The sequence below is a fragment of the Pipistrellus hanaki genome (assembly GCF_964339955.1).
Source record: "Pipistrellus hanaki genome assembly, chromosome: 12".
NCBI classification, from domain to species: domain Eukaryota; kingdom Metazoa; phylum Chordata; class Mammalia; order Chiroptera; family Vespertilionidae; genus Pipistrellus; species Pipistrellus hanaki.
In genome coordinates, this window is record NC_140514.1 from 50,576,951 (window position 1) to 50,590,036 (window position 13,086).

Consider the following 13,086-nt stretch of genomic DNA (forward strand, 5'->3'; position numbering starts at 1 on the left):
ACATGAGGAGCTGCTGTGTGCCAGGTGAGGATCTGGTCTACCTTTCACTGCTTCCTGGAAGCCCAAACCATCCTCCTAATTTATACAGATGAGGAAATTCAAGGCCAGAGAGACAGTTGACTTGCCTCAGGTCACACAGGGAGAAAGCAGCAAGGGCAGGTCAAGGTCAAAGCCTCCCAGGCCAGCCCCTGCAGAGATGGGGAGGCTGCCACAGGGCCTGCTCCACAGTGACTTCCAAACTCTACTCATGACACCCGCATTCACTCTGGAATAATGGTTCTGCTGTCCTCCCAGAGAAGCCGAAAGTCAAAACACACAGAAGGCCCTGGATTTGTGCAGGTGCACAGTTTCCATGATGACAGCAGATTAAGCTGTTTCTCTCTGGAAGCCGTCACCCAGCCAGCTCCCTGACCTCTCTTCTGCGCTGGTCTGACAGCGACAATATGTCCCAGGGGACTAATCAGCACTAAGCACTCAGGTCGCTCCAAGGCCACTTAGGAGAACCCTGGGGAAGACAATGCTGATGTGCCTATAGCTGACGGTGGGGGAAAGCACAGAGTGAGAATAAGGGAGGAAAGGAATTGTTTGAACTACAGAAGGGTTTTCATTGGAGAAATGCCCAGGCCCACTCCACATAGCAAAAAACTGAACATTAAAATGAAGCCTCTTTTCTGTCAGTGTTCCATGAGGCTCCGCAGGAGCTCCGGCCTGGGTTTTGGACTCACGTGGAGGGCCCCTGAGGAAACAGCAGAGGAGCTGAGCCTGAACTTGGAGAGCTGGGATCCAGCACCTCGAGTGCCACCACTCGCTGCCTGGGGGCCTGGTGGTGAGCCGGGACTTCACGGATGGGTCTCTCAGTAACTCTGAAGCTGATTTCATCACACCCACTGGACCATTAATTTGTGAAATGGACCCAAAAGGCAGCCCAAGTGTGGCTTGAAGACTCCCCAGGAGTATGGCCTGTGATTTATTAAGGTGCTTGTAAGTAGGGTTTTTTTGTTTTTTTGTTTTTTTTTGGTGTGTGTGTGTGTATGTGTGCACGTGCAGGTGGGAACATAGCACCCTGGGAGGATGTATTCAAAGAAAGCCCCTCTCGCCCTAGTGACTAGAGCGTCGACCTATGGACTGAAGGGTCCCAGGTTCGATTCTGGTCAAGGGCACATGCTCGGGTTGTGAGCTCAACCCTCAGTAGGGGACATGCAGGCTGCAGGCGATCAATGATTCTCATCATTGATGTTTCCATCTGTCTCTCTCCCTCTCCCTTTTTCTCTGAAATCATTAAAAATATATTTTAAAAGAAAAAAAGCCCCTCTCTCTGCCTTTCCTGCTGGTTGATCCTCTCCTTCCTCCTCATAGGGACCTCTGGGAGTTATGCCCAGATAGAGATCATTTCTCTGAGAACGACACTGGAAAGGGGGGTGTTTTGGTTGAGCTGGAGAGTTGGGGACATTGACGAAGAAATCAAGCTGAGAGACCAAAGGCCCTGCCTGTCGCCCCTGCTGCCATACAAGGGCTGTGGCCAGAGTTCCCAATGGAGTTGCAGGTGCAAACCATCTGGTACCACAGGGAGTTGTGACCAGCTGGGCATTGGGAGGGAGCAGTGAGCAGCAACTGCCTCCTCTTCTGTACAAGCCACAGTCACACCTCCTGCCTGGGAGAGTCTGGAGAATGAGAGGAGGGTGGGCACGTCTCTCCAGCAGAATCCCATACCCACTTCCATTTGCTGACGGCTCGCTGGTGCCGGGCACACTGAGCTCTTCCTATAGGTATACAGTGGTGCTGGCAGAGCTGGAGCGGTGGGGGCTGGCTTGCTGAGCCCTCGCCCATTCTTGGCATCCTACGTGGGGTTCCTGGCAATGGGAGGATGCTTAGGAATCAACACAGACACTGAACCCAAATACGCCTGGGGGACTGACCGCCTCAGGAAGGAGATGCCTGGAGCGGGGCCGCGGTCACTGTGAAGCCAGACTCAGCGCCGCATGCGAGTTGTGCATGTAAAACAGAAACTGCCCCAGGAAGGCTGCTCTGATGCGTGGCCTGTGTAAGGGACAGCTGCTCATCATGTCCCCTCACCGGCTGGGGAAGGAGCTTTCATAAATCCAAACTGGCTTGCGAGCCCCCAGTCTGGAAATAATTACAAACCTTCAATGATCTCCTTAAAGGTGCCCTGGCCGCAGACTCATAAGGAAGGGAGCTGCCTCTGCCCAACCCTGACCAGACCCTCCACCCCGTCACTGAGCATGGGCTGGGAGAGTGTTCAGGAATGGAAACCCTTGGATTTCGGTTCTCTATACCCCTTCCCACAAAGAGAATCCCAGCCCCTCTGCTGTAAAGAGTCACTGCACATATCCCATCCCCAAGCAGAATGTCCTTAAGCGCCCTGTCCTGTGAACCTGGGCTGCCTGTGGGTGCGTTCTCCTCTCTTTAGAGGGTGTTTTGCATCCTCAAGTTCTATCTCTGAAGAGAGTGGAGGCTGGACGACTCAGCCTTTCCCCAAGTCTCAACAAAAGCAGAGTGCAGTCCTGAATGAGGACGCATCCCCCTGCCCGCTCCTTTTTAAATCACCTTTTTCTCCGTAAACAAATTGTTTCTTTTATCCTTCAGTTCCTTGTGTATTCAGAAGCACGGAGCTCAAAGCTTCCTCTGTGCTACTGGGAGCTCGGTACCTCTTGGACCAATAAATACAGCAGCTTTAAATGCTTAGAACTGAAGACAAGGCCAACTGTGGCGAGAGAGGAAACACATCCCTCACAGTCAAGCCCAGCATGCTCCTCCGGAGATTACAAAGGGCACTTGCTGCCTGAGCTGGGAGGAGGCCGGGGCAGGCTGGGGGTGGGGCACTTGCGGAGCAGCCCTCTGCCTCAGGCAGGTGTGCCCCAGAGCAGATAAGCCACCTAGGACAAGTCTGGGTGTCTCTAAGCATAGTAGACTCTCTACCAGTATGTCCCTTACTGATGCCACGGGGAAATGTCCTAAGATAAGTGTGGAAGCTTTATTCTTCTCCTCTAAAGGCGACTCCTCTCCTCACCCCCACATTCCTTGTGTGCAGGTGAAAGTCACCAGTGAGAGAACCGGGACATTTTGCAAAATAGAATGTGATCACTGCATCATTTCATATGAAGATTTGAAAAACTTTTCCTATGAAAAATCGATACTCTAAACACACCTGCAACCACACACACATACATTGTTTTTATGAGAACCAATTAATAAATGCTAATTCATTCAGGCATATCTACACTGAATTACTGTTTTCATTTAATTGCAGGGGAATTTTCCATTGCTAAACTCTCCCTTGCTGATTTTTTGGGGGGCATTATTTATATATTTTTCAGTTTCACTAACAGTGAGGTTGGTATGTGATTTTTATCTGCTGTTTGTATGTCTTAAATTTCTTTTTCATCTAAAATGTTTCCTCATTCTTGCAGCTCCACGTAATCCAGGAGAAACGGCATTAAAAGCAGACAAGACTTTACACATAAATGATTGAAAAAGGCATGGGCTGCAATTAGTCTGACCAGGGTGTGTTTGTGTGTGTGTGTGTGTGTGTGTGTGTGTGTGTGTGTGTGTGTGACGGTGGTGGTGGGGGGACCTTGTCTGATTGTACCGCTCTCAGTCCAGGCGTGTGCTCTGGGCTAGTGTGGAAATACCCTCTATGTCAGTGAGTCACAAGTCTATCCACAAAAAGATTGTGGGTACACAACTAGGAAAGAAGACCGAAGGGGCTTTAATAATAAAACACGCAAATCTGTTTATAAGCCCCTGCTCCCCACAGCTCAGTGCACAGCTCCTGCTCCTTTTCACGGACACAAATCAGGATTCTGACATCTAGACACCAGAGATCCAGACCAGCTGGCTCCCCAAGATGCTGCCTCTTTTTATGCCCAGGAGGTGGGGGGTTCCGGTGGTGGTCGGGGGTTACTTAGGGGCGGCAGTAGGAATCCTATTCAAAAGGATGTGCTCTGAGGTAGCATTTCAGTTTTCTTAGTTAGAATAGCCATGGTTCCTCGCACCTGGCTACCTTCGCTTCTCAAATAAGTTCTTTCATTTTTATTTTCCGGCCACCTTCTCCCGAGTCCTCTCCCCCGGTCTCCTTCCAGAGTCTTTCTTTCTTTTTCGAATTCTTTGCCTTTCTCAGTAACATATTCTGGAGGATGTGAATGATTAAGCTGTTTGCTCCGAGGTTTGGATGTGAAAAGGCATGTCACACCATAAGTAAAGTTTCACCTTTATACTCAACCCTATCAATAATTACAGAACAAGGAGGACCATTGGTAAATCCTTTTTGCAATTCGCTCTTACAAAAATAATGCCATTTGTTCAAAGCACCCTGAGTTCTGTTGATTTTACTTTTTATAAAATTTAGTTACAAAGCAGAGTAACTGCCAGCATGAAGTCAGCACATAAAGGGATCATGAGGACTGCATAGCCGCGGGAAGCATAACCCCGCAAAAAGTGCACCCATTAAAACTGGAGATCGGAGACCTAATACAAAGTTCTGACACACTGTTATATTAGCAGATGCTCTCCTTTGAACAGAAATCTCTCTTCATAATTAAAATTCCACGAGACTGACTTTTGTGCTGTGTTCCTTCCCTTCCTTTGTCCTCTTTAGCAAAACCGGGCAGAGTCCTTTTGGGTACAGACCGATAAATTTAATTAACTTTCCTCCCACCCCCCAAAAAAGGTCCCAAATAAATGCTTCCAATGACATCAAAAAAGTGTCAATTAGAAATAATTACTTCTTATCCATCAGTGGGGCAATTAAAGTGACAAAGCTTGAAAAGATACTTATCTTAAAACTAATTTGCAAGGTAGCTAAATTATCTCCTAATTAACTTGCATTGAGGAGGGTGGGAGGATGGACCGCCTTGAAACAAAGATGAATTGGGGAACCCCAATACCTCTTTATGCTCTTCCAGAGAATGTCCATCCATCCCGGAAGGCCTTATTTTCATCCCAGGCTAGAAACTTGGGAAGAAAACGGACCCTCCCCAAATGCAATTCACTCCTTTCTAAAACCCGGGGTTTCCCATCTCAAATCTGGGGGGTTAAAGGCATGCTCCTCCAGCATCTGGTCTCATTTCATCGCTTGAATATCCCGTTTTCAGGAGCTCTGCACACAAGGTTGCCAGAGTAGTTCCACATAACTTTTAATGACGGCCTGCTTACTAAACTCTCTTCTTCAAAGGTACAGTATTGTTTGCCTTTTAATATTTATGTGGCATTTATCATTTCCCACGCGTCTTGAATATTTAAAAAATATTTTTGCTTGAGAGGATCTTTGGTCCCCGATGCTACAAAATTCCCAGTAGGTTTTAGGGAAGGTTCAGCCCATTGCTAACCAGTGCACACCAGAATAATTCGCTATCGCTCTCCACATCCCTTCAGCATAAAAGTGTGGAAAACATGTGCATATATATTTACAGAAAGTAAGACCAGCCCAGAGGAAGCCGATGGTGGGCTGGTGGCCCAGAGCAGAGGCGCACAGGACACGCAGGAACCTGCGCTTGCGCCAGCGTCGCTGGAAAGGGGAGCCCGCCTGGCTCCCCGCTCCAGGGGCTGCCGGAGGCCTGAGCTCTGTCTTCCCCAGAGGAAACCTAGGTGGGAGTCTCCACGTGAAGCCCCTCAGAAATGGAAGTGCAGGGAGAAAGAAGCCGCTAACACCTAACACGGAAGCCAGAAATAGGCGTACAAAACCAGGAATGTCAGAGTATGAACTGAGTGAGCTCCACAGACAGGGCAACAGCGTCCAGTAAACTGATCAGAAAGACAGGATCCTCGATGTCAACAGAGGATTTATAAGAGAAGCAGGGGTGGCCGGACCCTCTGAGCCGCATTTTAGGCAGTTCTCTTCTAGTGTGTTACTATTGCATTAAACGGAAGGGGAAAGTCTCCTTCTCCTTTCCGCTTGGCTTTATTTCTTTGTTTTTGGTGTATGTGTGTGTGTGGGGGGGGGGGGGAGGGGAAGAAGTCCCTCTCGCCCACCCCCCAGAGGGAAAACGCCGGACCCTCCCCCCGCCGGTGCTCCGCTCCCTCCCCAGATCTAGGGCGAGTTGCTTCTAAGCTCTCGGGAATCCGCGCAGCATCTGGGCTCCTTGATGATTTACAATGAAAACAAATTGTGTCCCTTTTTCTTTCCTTTATCCCCATTCAGTCTAATGAGTGCTTCTAGAATGGAAATAAATAGCGAAAACAAAATCAAGCCAGCCCAGGGAATGGCAATGTTGCCTTATTTCCCAAAGGGTCTGGTCAGGCGCAGTAAATTCGGGGTCCGAGAGCACCCACTCCTGCCGCCTCCAGAAAGGTCGGGGCAGAGTGGGGCGGGCGGGCTGGGTTCGGACTGGAGACTGACTCGGAGCCCAACTGAAAAGGCTGGACCAGCCTGGGGCGAGATCCCGCACCCTGCGCGCTGGGCCTGGGAGCCGGTCCTGCTCTCGCGGGGCGACACCCAGGATTGTACCCGTTTTGGCTGAAGACTAAAAGGCCAAATACCTCTCTGGCCCCCAAAAGTGGCCCAGGAGCGCGCGTGGCGCCCGGGCGCCGCTGGCAAGCGGTGCTGGGAAGACCCGCTCGGACCCGGGCTCCCGGAAGGGTCTCAAGGTTTTGGACCTGCGCCCCAGGACTGACTGCAGTGTGGGGGTGGGGTCCTGCTGACTCGGTCTCCGCCAGGCAGCCAACCAGAATAAGAAACCTGCGCCCCCACCCCTAGTCTCCCCGAGCCCCACATCCCGGAGCGTGGGCCAACGGATCAGAGGCTGCGCGCAGAGCGCTCCGCTAAATAGAGATCTCAGCCCCGCGCTGCGCGGACCCGACCTCCTTATTATAACAAATGTCCCGTTTGCTGAGCGGACTTCATATTCGCTGAGAATTCATCTGAAATATTGATTTCCTCTCACTTCGCCGGCCCAAATCGATAGCGCTGTGCCCTGGCCCCATAAATCGCCTTCCCGGGGGGCCAACCCGGCTCCATCCATCACCGCGGCCGGCCCAGGCCGCTGCCCGCACTTGCTGCGCGCCTGGCGGCCGTGCCCAGTGAGCCCACCAGCCCGATCCTAGGGCACCTGCCCAGCAGAGACCCTCATCCCTCACTCAGCCCCGGCCTAGCTCGGCCCAGGAGAAGGAGAGAGCAGGTGCGGAGGCTAGGGACCCTGAGCGCCTTTGAAGGCCCTAAGCCCGGCGCTATCCGGGAAGAGGTTCCCTCCGCGGGAGCTCAGTTCCAGAAGCCCAGGCGCCCCGCGCACCCGCTGCTCCCCTCCTGCCCCGTGCTCGGCCAGGAGTCTGCACCCCGAGCTCATTCAGGGTCCCCAGGCCCCCAAACACGGCCTCCTTTCAGAAGGGCTGGATAGATGTGCTGGCTCGCAGTCGCGCCCGGAGATCCAAGAGAGCTGCGCGCATCCGGACAAGCGCTTGGTGGTCGGGACAAGGGAACTGCAAGTCCAGCAGCGCACGGCCGACCCACCCTCACCGCCATGCCAGCCAGGGTGGGTGCGAGGAACATCTCTCCGACCCGCGGAGAGCTCTTCACCCCTCCGTGTGGCCCGCAGAAACCCAGGCCTGCACTGGCAGCACCGCGGGGTGAGGGGACCTCAGAGCTGGAGAGAGCAGCGAGGCGGCCGCGGAGAGCCAGGCCCCAAGGCACCCCTTGCGTCCTCAGGAAGGGGGGTCCCGCGAGTCCGGAGCGCACGCCCCCAGCTCCGCTGCCCCCAGCGCACGCAGGGACGCAAGGCGATCCAGGGCTTTGGTCCGGCCACGCGCGTCCTTACCGGATCGGATGGAGTTGTGAGGCATCCTGAGGATCACTCGTGGCCCGTGCGAGGCTCAGGGAGTCCTCACGCAGGTCCCTGCCGCATCCGCCGTGCCGCTGCCCTGCAGGCCCAAGGGAAAGGGCTTGAGAGCGCGTCTGCCGCTTTAGTCCTTCACCCAGGCCCTGTCCCCCTGACTTTCGCTTCGTGACAGGAGTCTGAGGGTTTAGTAAAGTGTGGCCAAGCTCAGCCTGGCCTAGCAAGCACATGTGGGACGGGAGGGTCCGGGATAGGGGGTCTGCCAACAAGCTCCCAACTCCAGCCTGGGGGGCCCCCTTCCTCTGTCTCCCCGACCCCATCCAGTTTAACTTGGGAGGAAAAACGCTTCTTGGGACCCTCTCGCTTCCCCAGTCGTCATCCTTCTCCTCAGGAAGCTTTCGGTGCAGCTTACCTGGCCTGCGGCCTCTGGCCCTCAGTGTCCCGTCCGCTGCTGCGAGGGTGCCCTGTGCCTGCGTCTCTCCTTGGTCCCAAGTTTGTTCCCATCCACCAGGCATCGCTACCGGTTTTATCCCGCCAGGGCCCTGAGACAAGGGTCTGGAGAGGCTCGCAGCCCGCGGATTGGCTGGCTGGGTGCAGGGGGGTGCGGGAAGGGGAGGATTTTGCAAGGGGGACATGGCTGAGTGGACTCAGGAGTTAGAAACATTCTCTGGAGCTTCTGTTTCCAGCAGAGAGGAGAGGGAGGCAGCTGAGCCCTACCTCAGCAGGCCTGGAGACATTCAAGGAGTACGATGGAGACCTCAGGCCTGGAGGTGAGGGTCTCTGGGTCCTCCCAGGTCACTGGCCACCAGAAGTGAGAGACAGCTGCTGGGCAATACCCTCTCGCTCCTGGTCTGCTCATGGGCAAGCAGCCTTCTTGTGCAGGAGGATCTTGTTTATATGCCGCCTTCTCAGCACTGGTGTGGGCCTCTTCCAGGACAGAACCCGGAATAGCCCCTGAGCCCATGCCCTCCTCACCACCAGACAGGGTCCTCACCCTCACACTACTAGGTTAATGACAATGGTACAAAACCCATTTCACAGGCTCTCTCTCTCCCCCAACACACACACACACACACACACACACACACACACACACACACACTCATTGCCAGCCCTCTTGCTTGCTCCTGGAGGATTTTGATCTTGGAAGAAGAGTCCACAGGCCTGGCGCTGAGAGCCTAGATCTCACCGTGGGAGGGTGTTAGAAAGGGACAGGACAGAGCCCACCTGTGCTCTTGTCTGCAGAGGTCAGCAGCCTTGGGAAGTGAGGGCCTGGGTGGGGGACTGAGGAGTCTTAGTGTGGCAAAAGTGGGGTACAGGCTACGCTGTGGGGGGTGGGGCAAGGCCTGATGCTTCTTCAATCTCAGACCAGGCTCTGGGACTCAGGGTAACAGCCCAGAGGACAATGTGCTCCCTGGTCCCCCAGGGCTGTGCTGCCTGGGGAGGCTCTGGAACAGAGGGCGGAACTGCTGATGAGAGAGCAGCTAAAGGGCAGAGGAGACAGTGTATTCAGGGTGTATGTGTGTGGGGGACAGAAAGGGAGAGAGAGAATTCACAATATTTTTCTTAATTAAAAAAATAGTTCTATTTTCCAGGCTAACCCACTTCCTCCTCCCTTCTTGGTTCTCAGTTTATAAAAAATTAATTATTTTGTGAAAGGATAAAGAATATATATGACCTCAAACTGATCCTTCCCATTTCTTAATGTCTCTAAACAAAAACAGTAGGTGCTTTATGGTTTTAAAAGTTCCTCTAAAATTGTAGTTTACAGCTGCTCTGTGGTTTCCAGATGTCTGGACACTCACTTCTCTGCTCAGAGCCTGGAGAGATGCTCGCTCGTAGGGTGTTGAGATGGAAATGGGCCTCAGCATAGGTCCCACCACCACTGGCAATCCCCCCCTACTCTTCCCCCCCCCTCCCGCCACTTCTAGGGGAGCCTGAAAGCCACCAAGAGGCTCCCCTCCCACCCATGAGGCTGTGCTCCAGGGTGAGTCTGGCAAGCCCTCATCCCTACAGCTGTGCAGCCCTCAGAGGGACCACCCAACTGCGGGGCTGAGAGATACCAGCGGCCATGGAACTCAGGTACCGCCTATGCTGTTCTCTGGCTCAACAAAACAAACATTTCTGACAAAAGTTGTCAAAGGACAAAAACCACTGGTAAGTCATCAAAACGTCCTTGTGTCATCTGTGAGGGGACAGGAGGCCACTCTGCAGAGAAGTTCTGGAGCCCACAGGCCGCAGGCAGGAGGGCCTGAGCCTGCCTCCTGCTCTGGCCCTGCTTCCTGATGCCCGTGGGAAGCAGGCCAGGGGCCTTGCATTTCCCACTTCTCCTCAGCCAAGGCCAAGGAAATGGTTTAATAGATCCCGACTCATTGAGGCCGGCCTCTTTCTCTGCAAAATGAAGAGGTTGAAATACATATATATATATTTTAAAATGTCTTTTATCACAGTTTTTTCTCAGACTTTTAAGAATCCATGATTCTCTTAGTTAAGAATAAAAATCCCAAACTTTTCTTCGATGGTTCTTCAAATTTCTAACTAATTTTAGCATCATGAGTGAGAGACTCTCGGATCAATGGGAAATTCAGAACCAACACCTTCTTCCCCAGCGCTTCTTTTCAGATTCGGTGCCTGCAGCAACCTGGCAACCTGTGGTTTAAGCCTCGTTATAATTTTTATTTTTTAACTCAGGAAAGATGATTTAGTTGCCAATTTGAAAATACATAGAGGAGAGAAAGTGTCTTTATGGTTTTGACAGATCTGGCCACAGGCCTGAGTGTTTCATTGTGGATATGAAGATTCTTTCAGGTTTAACATTCAAAGAGTTTACATCCACCCCAGGCAACTGCCTACATCCAGGTCCAGTGAGTATTCTGTGGTTTTTAAAGTTCAGGTTGATCCGCTGAGCCTTCCCAAGAAGGTCTTTTTCCCCGCAGGACCCGCTGAAATCCTCTGAGCTGGTGGCACGGCTTGGCAGGGCGCTTTCTCCCTGGATGTGGGATTTGGGGGCTGGACCACTGTCCCCGGCAAACCAGGATGAGGTGGCCATCTAGCTGATGGGAAGCTGATGGTTTGGGGGCCGGTCATTGTGCAGCTGGAATCCTACCTCCTGGCCTACCTGCTTGGCCCTGGAATTCCCCGTGGTCCATGGGCCTCTCCCTCTGCTCATGTACTCCAGGAAAGGCCAGCCTTGGGGGGAGGTTTTTGTCCCCCAAGAACCCTCCTTGGCTACCTGCCCTCCACTGTGTGATAAATACCTCCTGGGACTCATGCACACCCTTTGTTCTGCCCTGGCTCCCTGGGATGGGCCCTTCCTTTCTCTGAGCCTCAGTTTCCTCTTCTTTGGGGTGTGGGTGCAGGTGGGGAGTGGGGCGGGGGGAGCGGGGAGACGCCCTGTCCCGGCTTTGTTGTGAGGTGAATAGAGTTATGGATGTGAATGCCCTTTGAAAGCCGCAGCTCTGCACAGAGTTAATTATTAGACAACAAAGGCAGGGCAGCACTTCCAGAGGGCAGAGTGGAAACTGCTCTAAAATTTTGCTGTAGAAGTCGGTTCCTTTAATCCTTTCCCCAAAGCACTGTGAGTTTCAAACAGCCACCTGAGCCCTGAGGTGATGGACAGGTGATTTCCTGTTGGCAGGAAAGGGCCGGGAGTGCGCTGTGGGTGGAGGCGGCTGTGGGCTGCATGGGGGCTGGGGTGTCCGTGAGGGGACCCGGAAGGAGGGAGCACAGCCAAAGGCAGAGGAGGCCCCAGGTGGGCAGAGCCTCCAGCCTGGATGACTCCATGTTTGCAGAGGGCAGCAGTGTTCAGGGTCTCTCCTCCCCTCAGACTTGCCCAGGGCTGCCAGGGCCACACAGGAGGGTACCCTGTCCCCACACCTCAGGACATGGCCAGGGCAGGCCCTGAGGCCTCAGGGTGGTTGTGCCAGACAATCAATCATTAATTGTCTTGTGCTCCTCCCCTCCCCCTCCTCAGGCTTTCAAAACCCAGAAATAGAAATGCAGGTCCTGGCAGGAGAAAGGAAAGGGCCACCGGTTGTGGAAAGCACTTTGGAAAAAGCCACTGGTGGCAGAGGTCCAGTGGTGTCAGGTTGGAAAGGTGTTCTGGGCACATCTCTCTGGGGCTCCTCGCCCCCTGGCAGCCCCTGGGCAGGCAGCTGCCACCAGTCTGCTGGGGAGGTTGCTGTCTGCAGGCTGCGGAGGAGCCTCACTGAGGAGAGAGAGGCAAGGGCCCGTGTAGAGGGGATAACACGGGTCAGTTTTTTCTGGTAATAGTCGTTTTTTAAAAAGTTAAAAAGACCTAACCTAGTGTCTAACTTGGTTGGAACCAACAAATGTTGAGGGTTCAATTTCTGGTCAGGGCACAAACCTAAGCTGTGGGTTCGATCCCCAGTTTGGGTTCGCAGAGGAGGCAAACCACTTAATGTTTCCCTTTCTCCTTCTCTCGCTCTAAAAATCAATAAACAGCCAAAACCGGTTTGGCTCAGCGGTAGAACATCGGTCTGCGGACTGAAAGGTCCCAGGTTCGATTCCGGTCAGGGGCATGTACGTTGGTTGCTGGCACATCCCTGGTAGGGGGTGTGCAAGAGGCAGCTGGTCGATGTTTCTCTCTCATCGATGTTTCTAGCTCTCTATCTCTCTCCCTTCCTCTCTGTAAAAAATCAATAAAATATATTTAAAAATCAATAAACATATCCTCCGGAGAGGATCTTTAAAAATTATAAGCAATGAGCGAGGCCCTTTTGCGACCTGTGTTGCAGTCGGGAAGACAAAGCCCCAGGAGGTCAGCGCCTTGTCCCAGGTTCTTAGCCGTGGGCGGATGACACAAGGTCAGGGAGCACTGGTGGCCCAGGCCGTCCCTAAAATGATGGGACTTCTGCTCTCCCAGCCTAATTACTCCCCCTTCCCCCACAGCACCCACACTCCTCCCTTTAGGAGGAAGGTTCTGGAACCCAGGGAGTGGCCAGGGGTGAGGTGAGGTCTGACCCTGTGGCTAGAAAACTTTCCTGTGCCAGGAGAGGGTGCAGCTCACTCTGCAGGAATGCCCTCTCCTCAGCCAGGCCCCTGCCTCCAGCCAGAGCAGCCGAGTCAGGCCACAGGAATCCTCCCAGGCCAGCGCTGGGCACCTGAGTGGTGGCCTTCCTGGCACTGTTCGCGGGGAGGTGCCATGGAAAAAACCCAGGCCCGGGCCTTCATCAGACTCCTGGCTGGCTTTGTTCTCCATGGAATGCCAGAGGCTCCTGCTCTTGGCACCAACCATGGAGTGGAGCCTGCCCTCTCCTGGCTCTGGGCAGTGCCTAGGGGC

The 13,086-nt window shown here is 53.4% G+C and overlaps 2 protein-coding genes across 3 annotated transcripts in view; both read right to left on the bottom strand.

Moving 5' to 3' along the window:
- The window catches only part of PAX8 (paired box 8), a gene marked incomplete at its 5' end in the record, with an annotated part of 49,695 nt that extends 41,411 nt beyond the window's left edge, over positions 1–8,284 (bottom strand). Inside the window, 2 exons of one of the 2 annotated variants that reach the window (XM_084900776.1) lie at positions 7,767–7,869; positions 8,197–8,284. In XM_084900776.1, the coding sequence (XP_084756902.1) occupies positions 7,767–7,791 (25 nt within the window). Of the gene's footprint in view, positions 1–7,766; positions 7,870–8,196 lie in introns of those variants that run through there. The other variant, XM_084900775.1, reaches the window with a different exon arrangement.
- The window catches only part of LOC311631356 (uncharacterized protein), a 388,370-nt gene that overhangs the window by 99,057 nt on the left and 276,227 nt on the right, over positions 1–13,086 (bottom strand). The window lies entirely within an intron of this gene.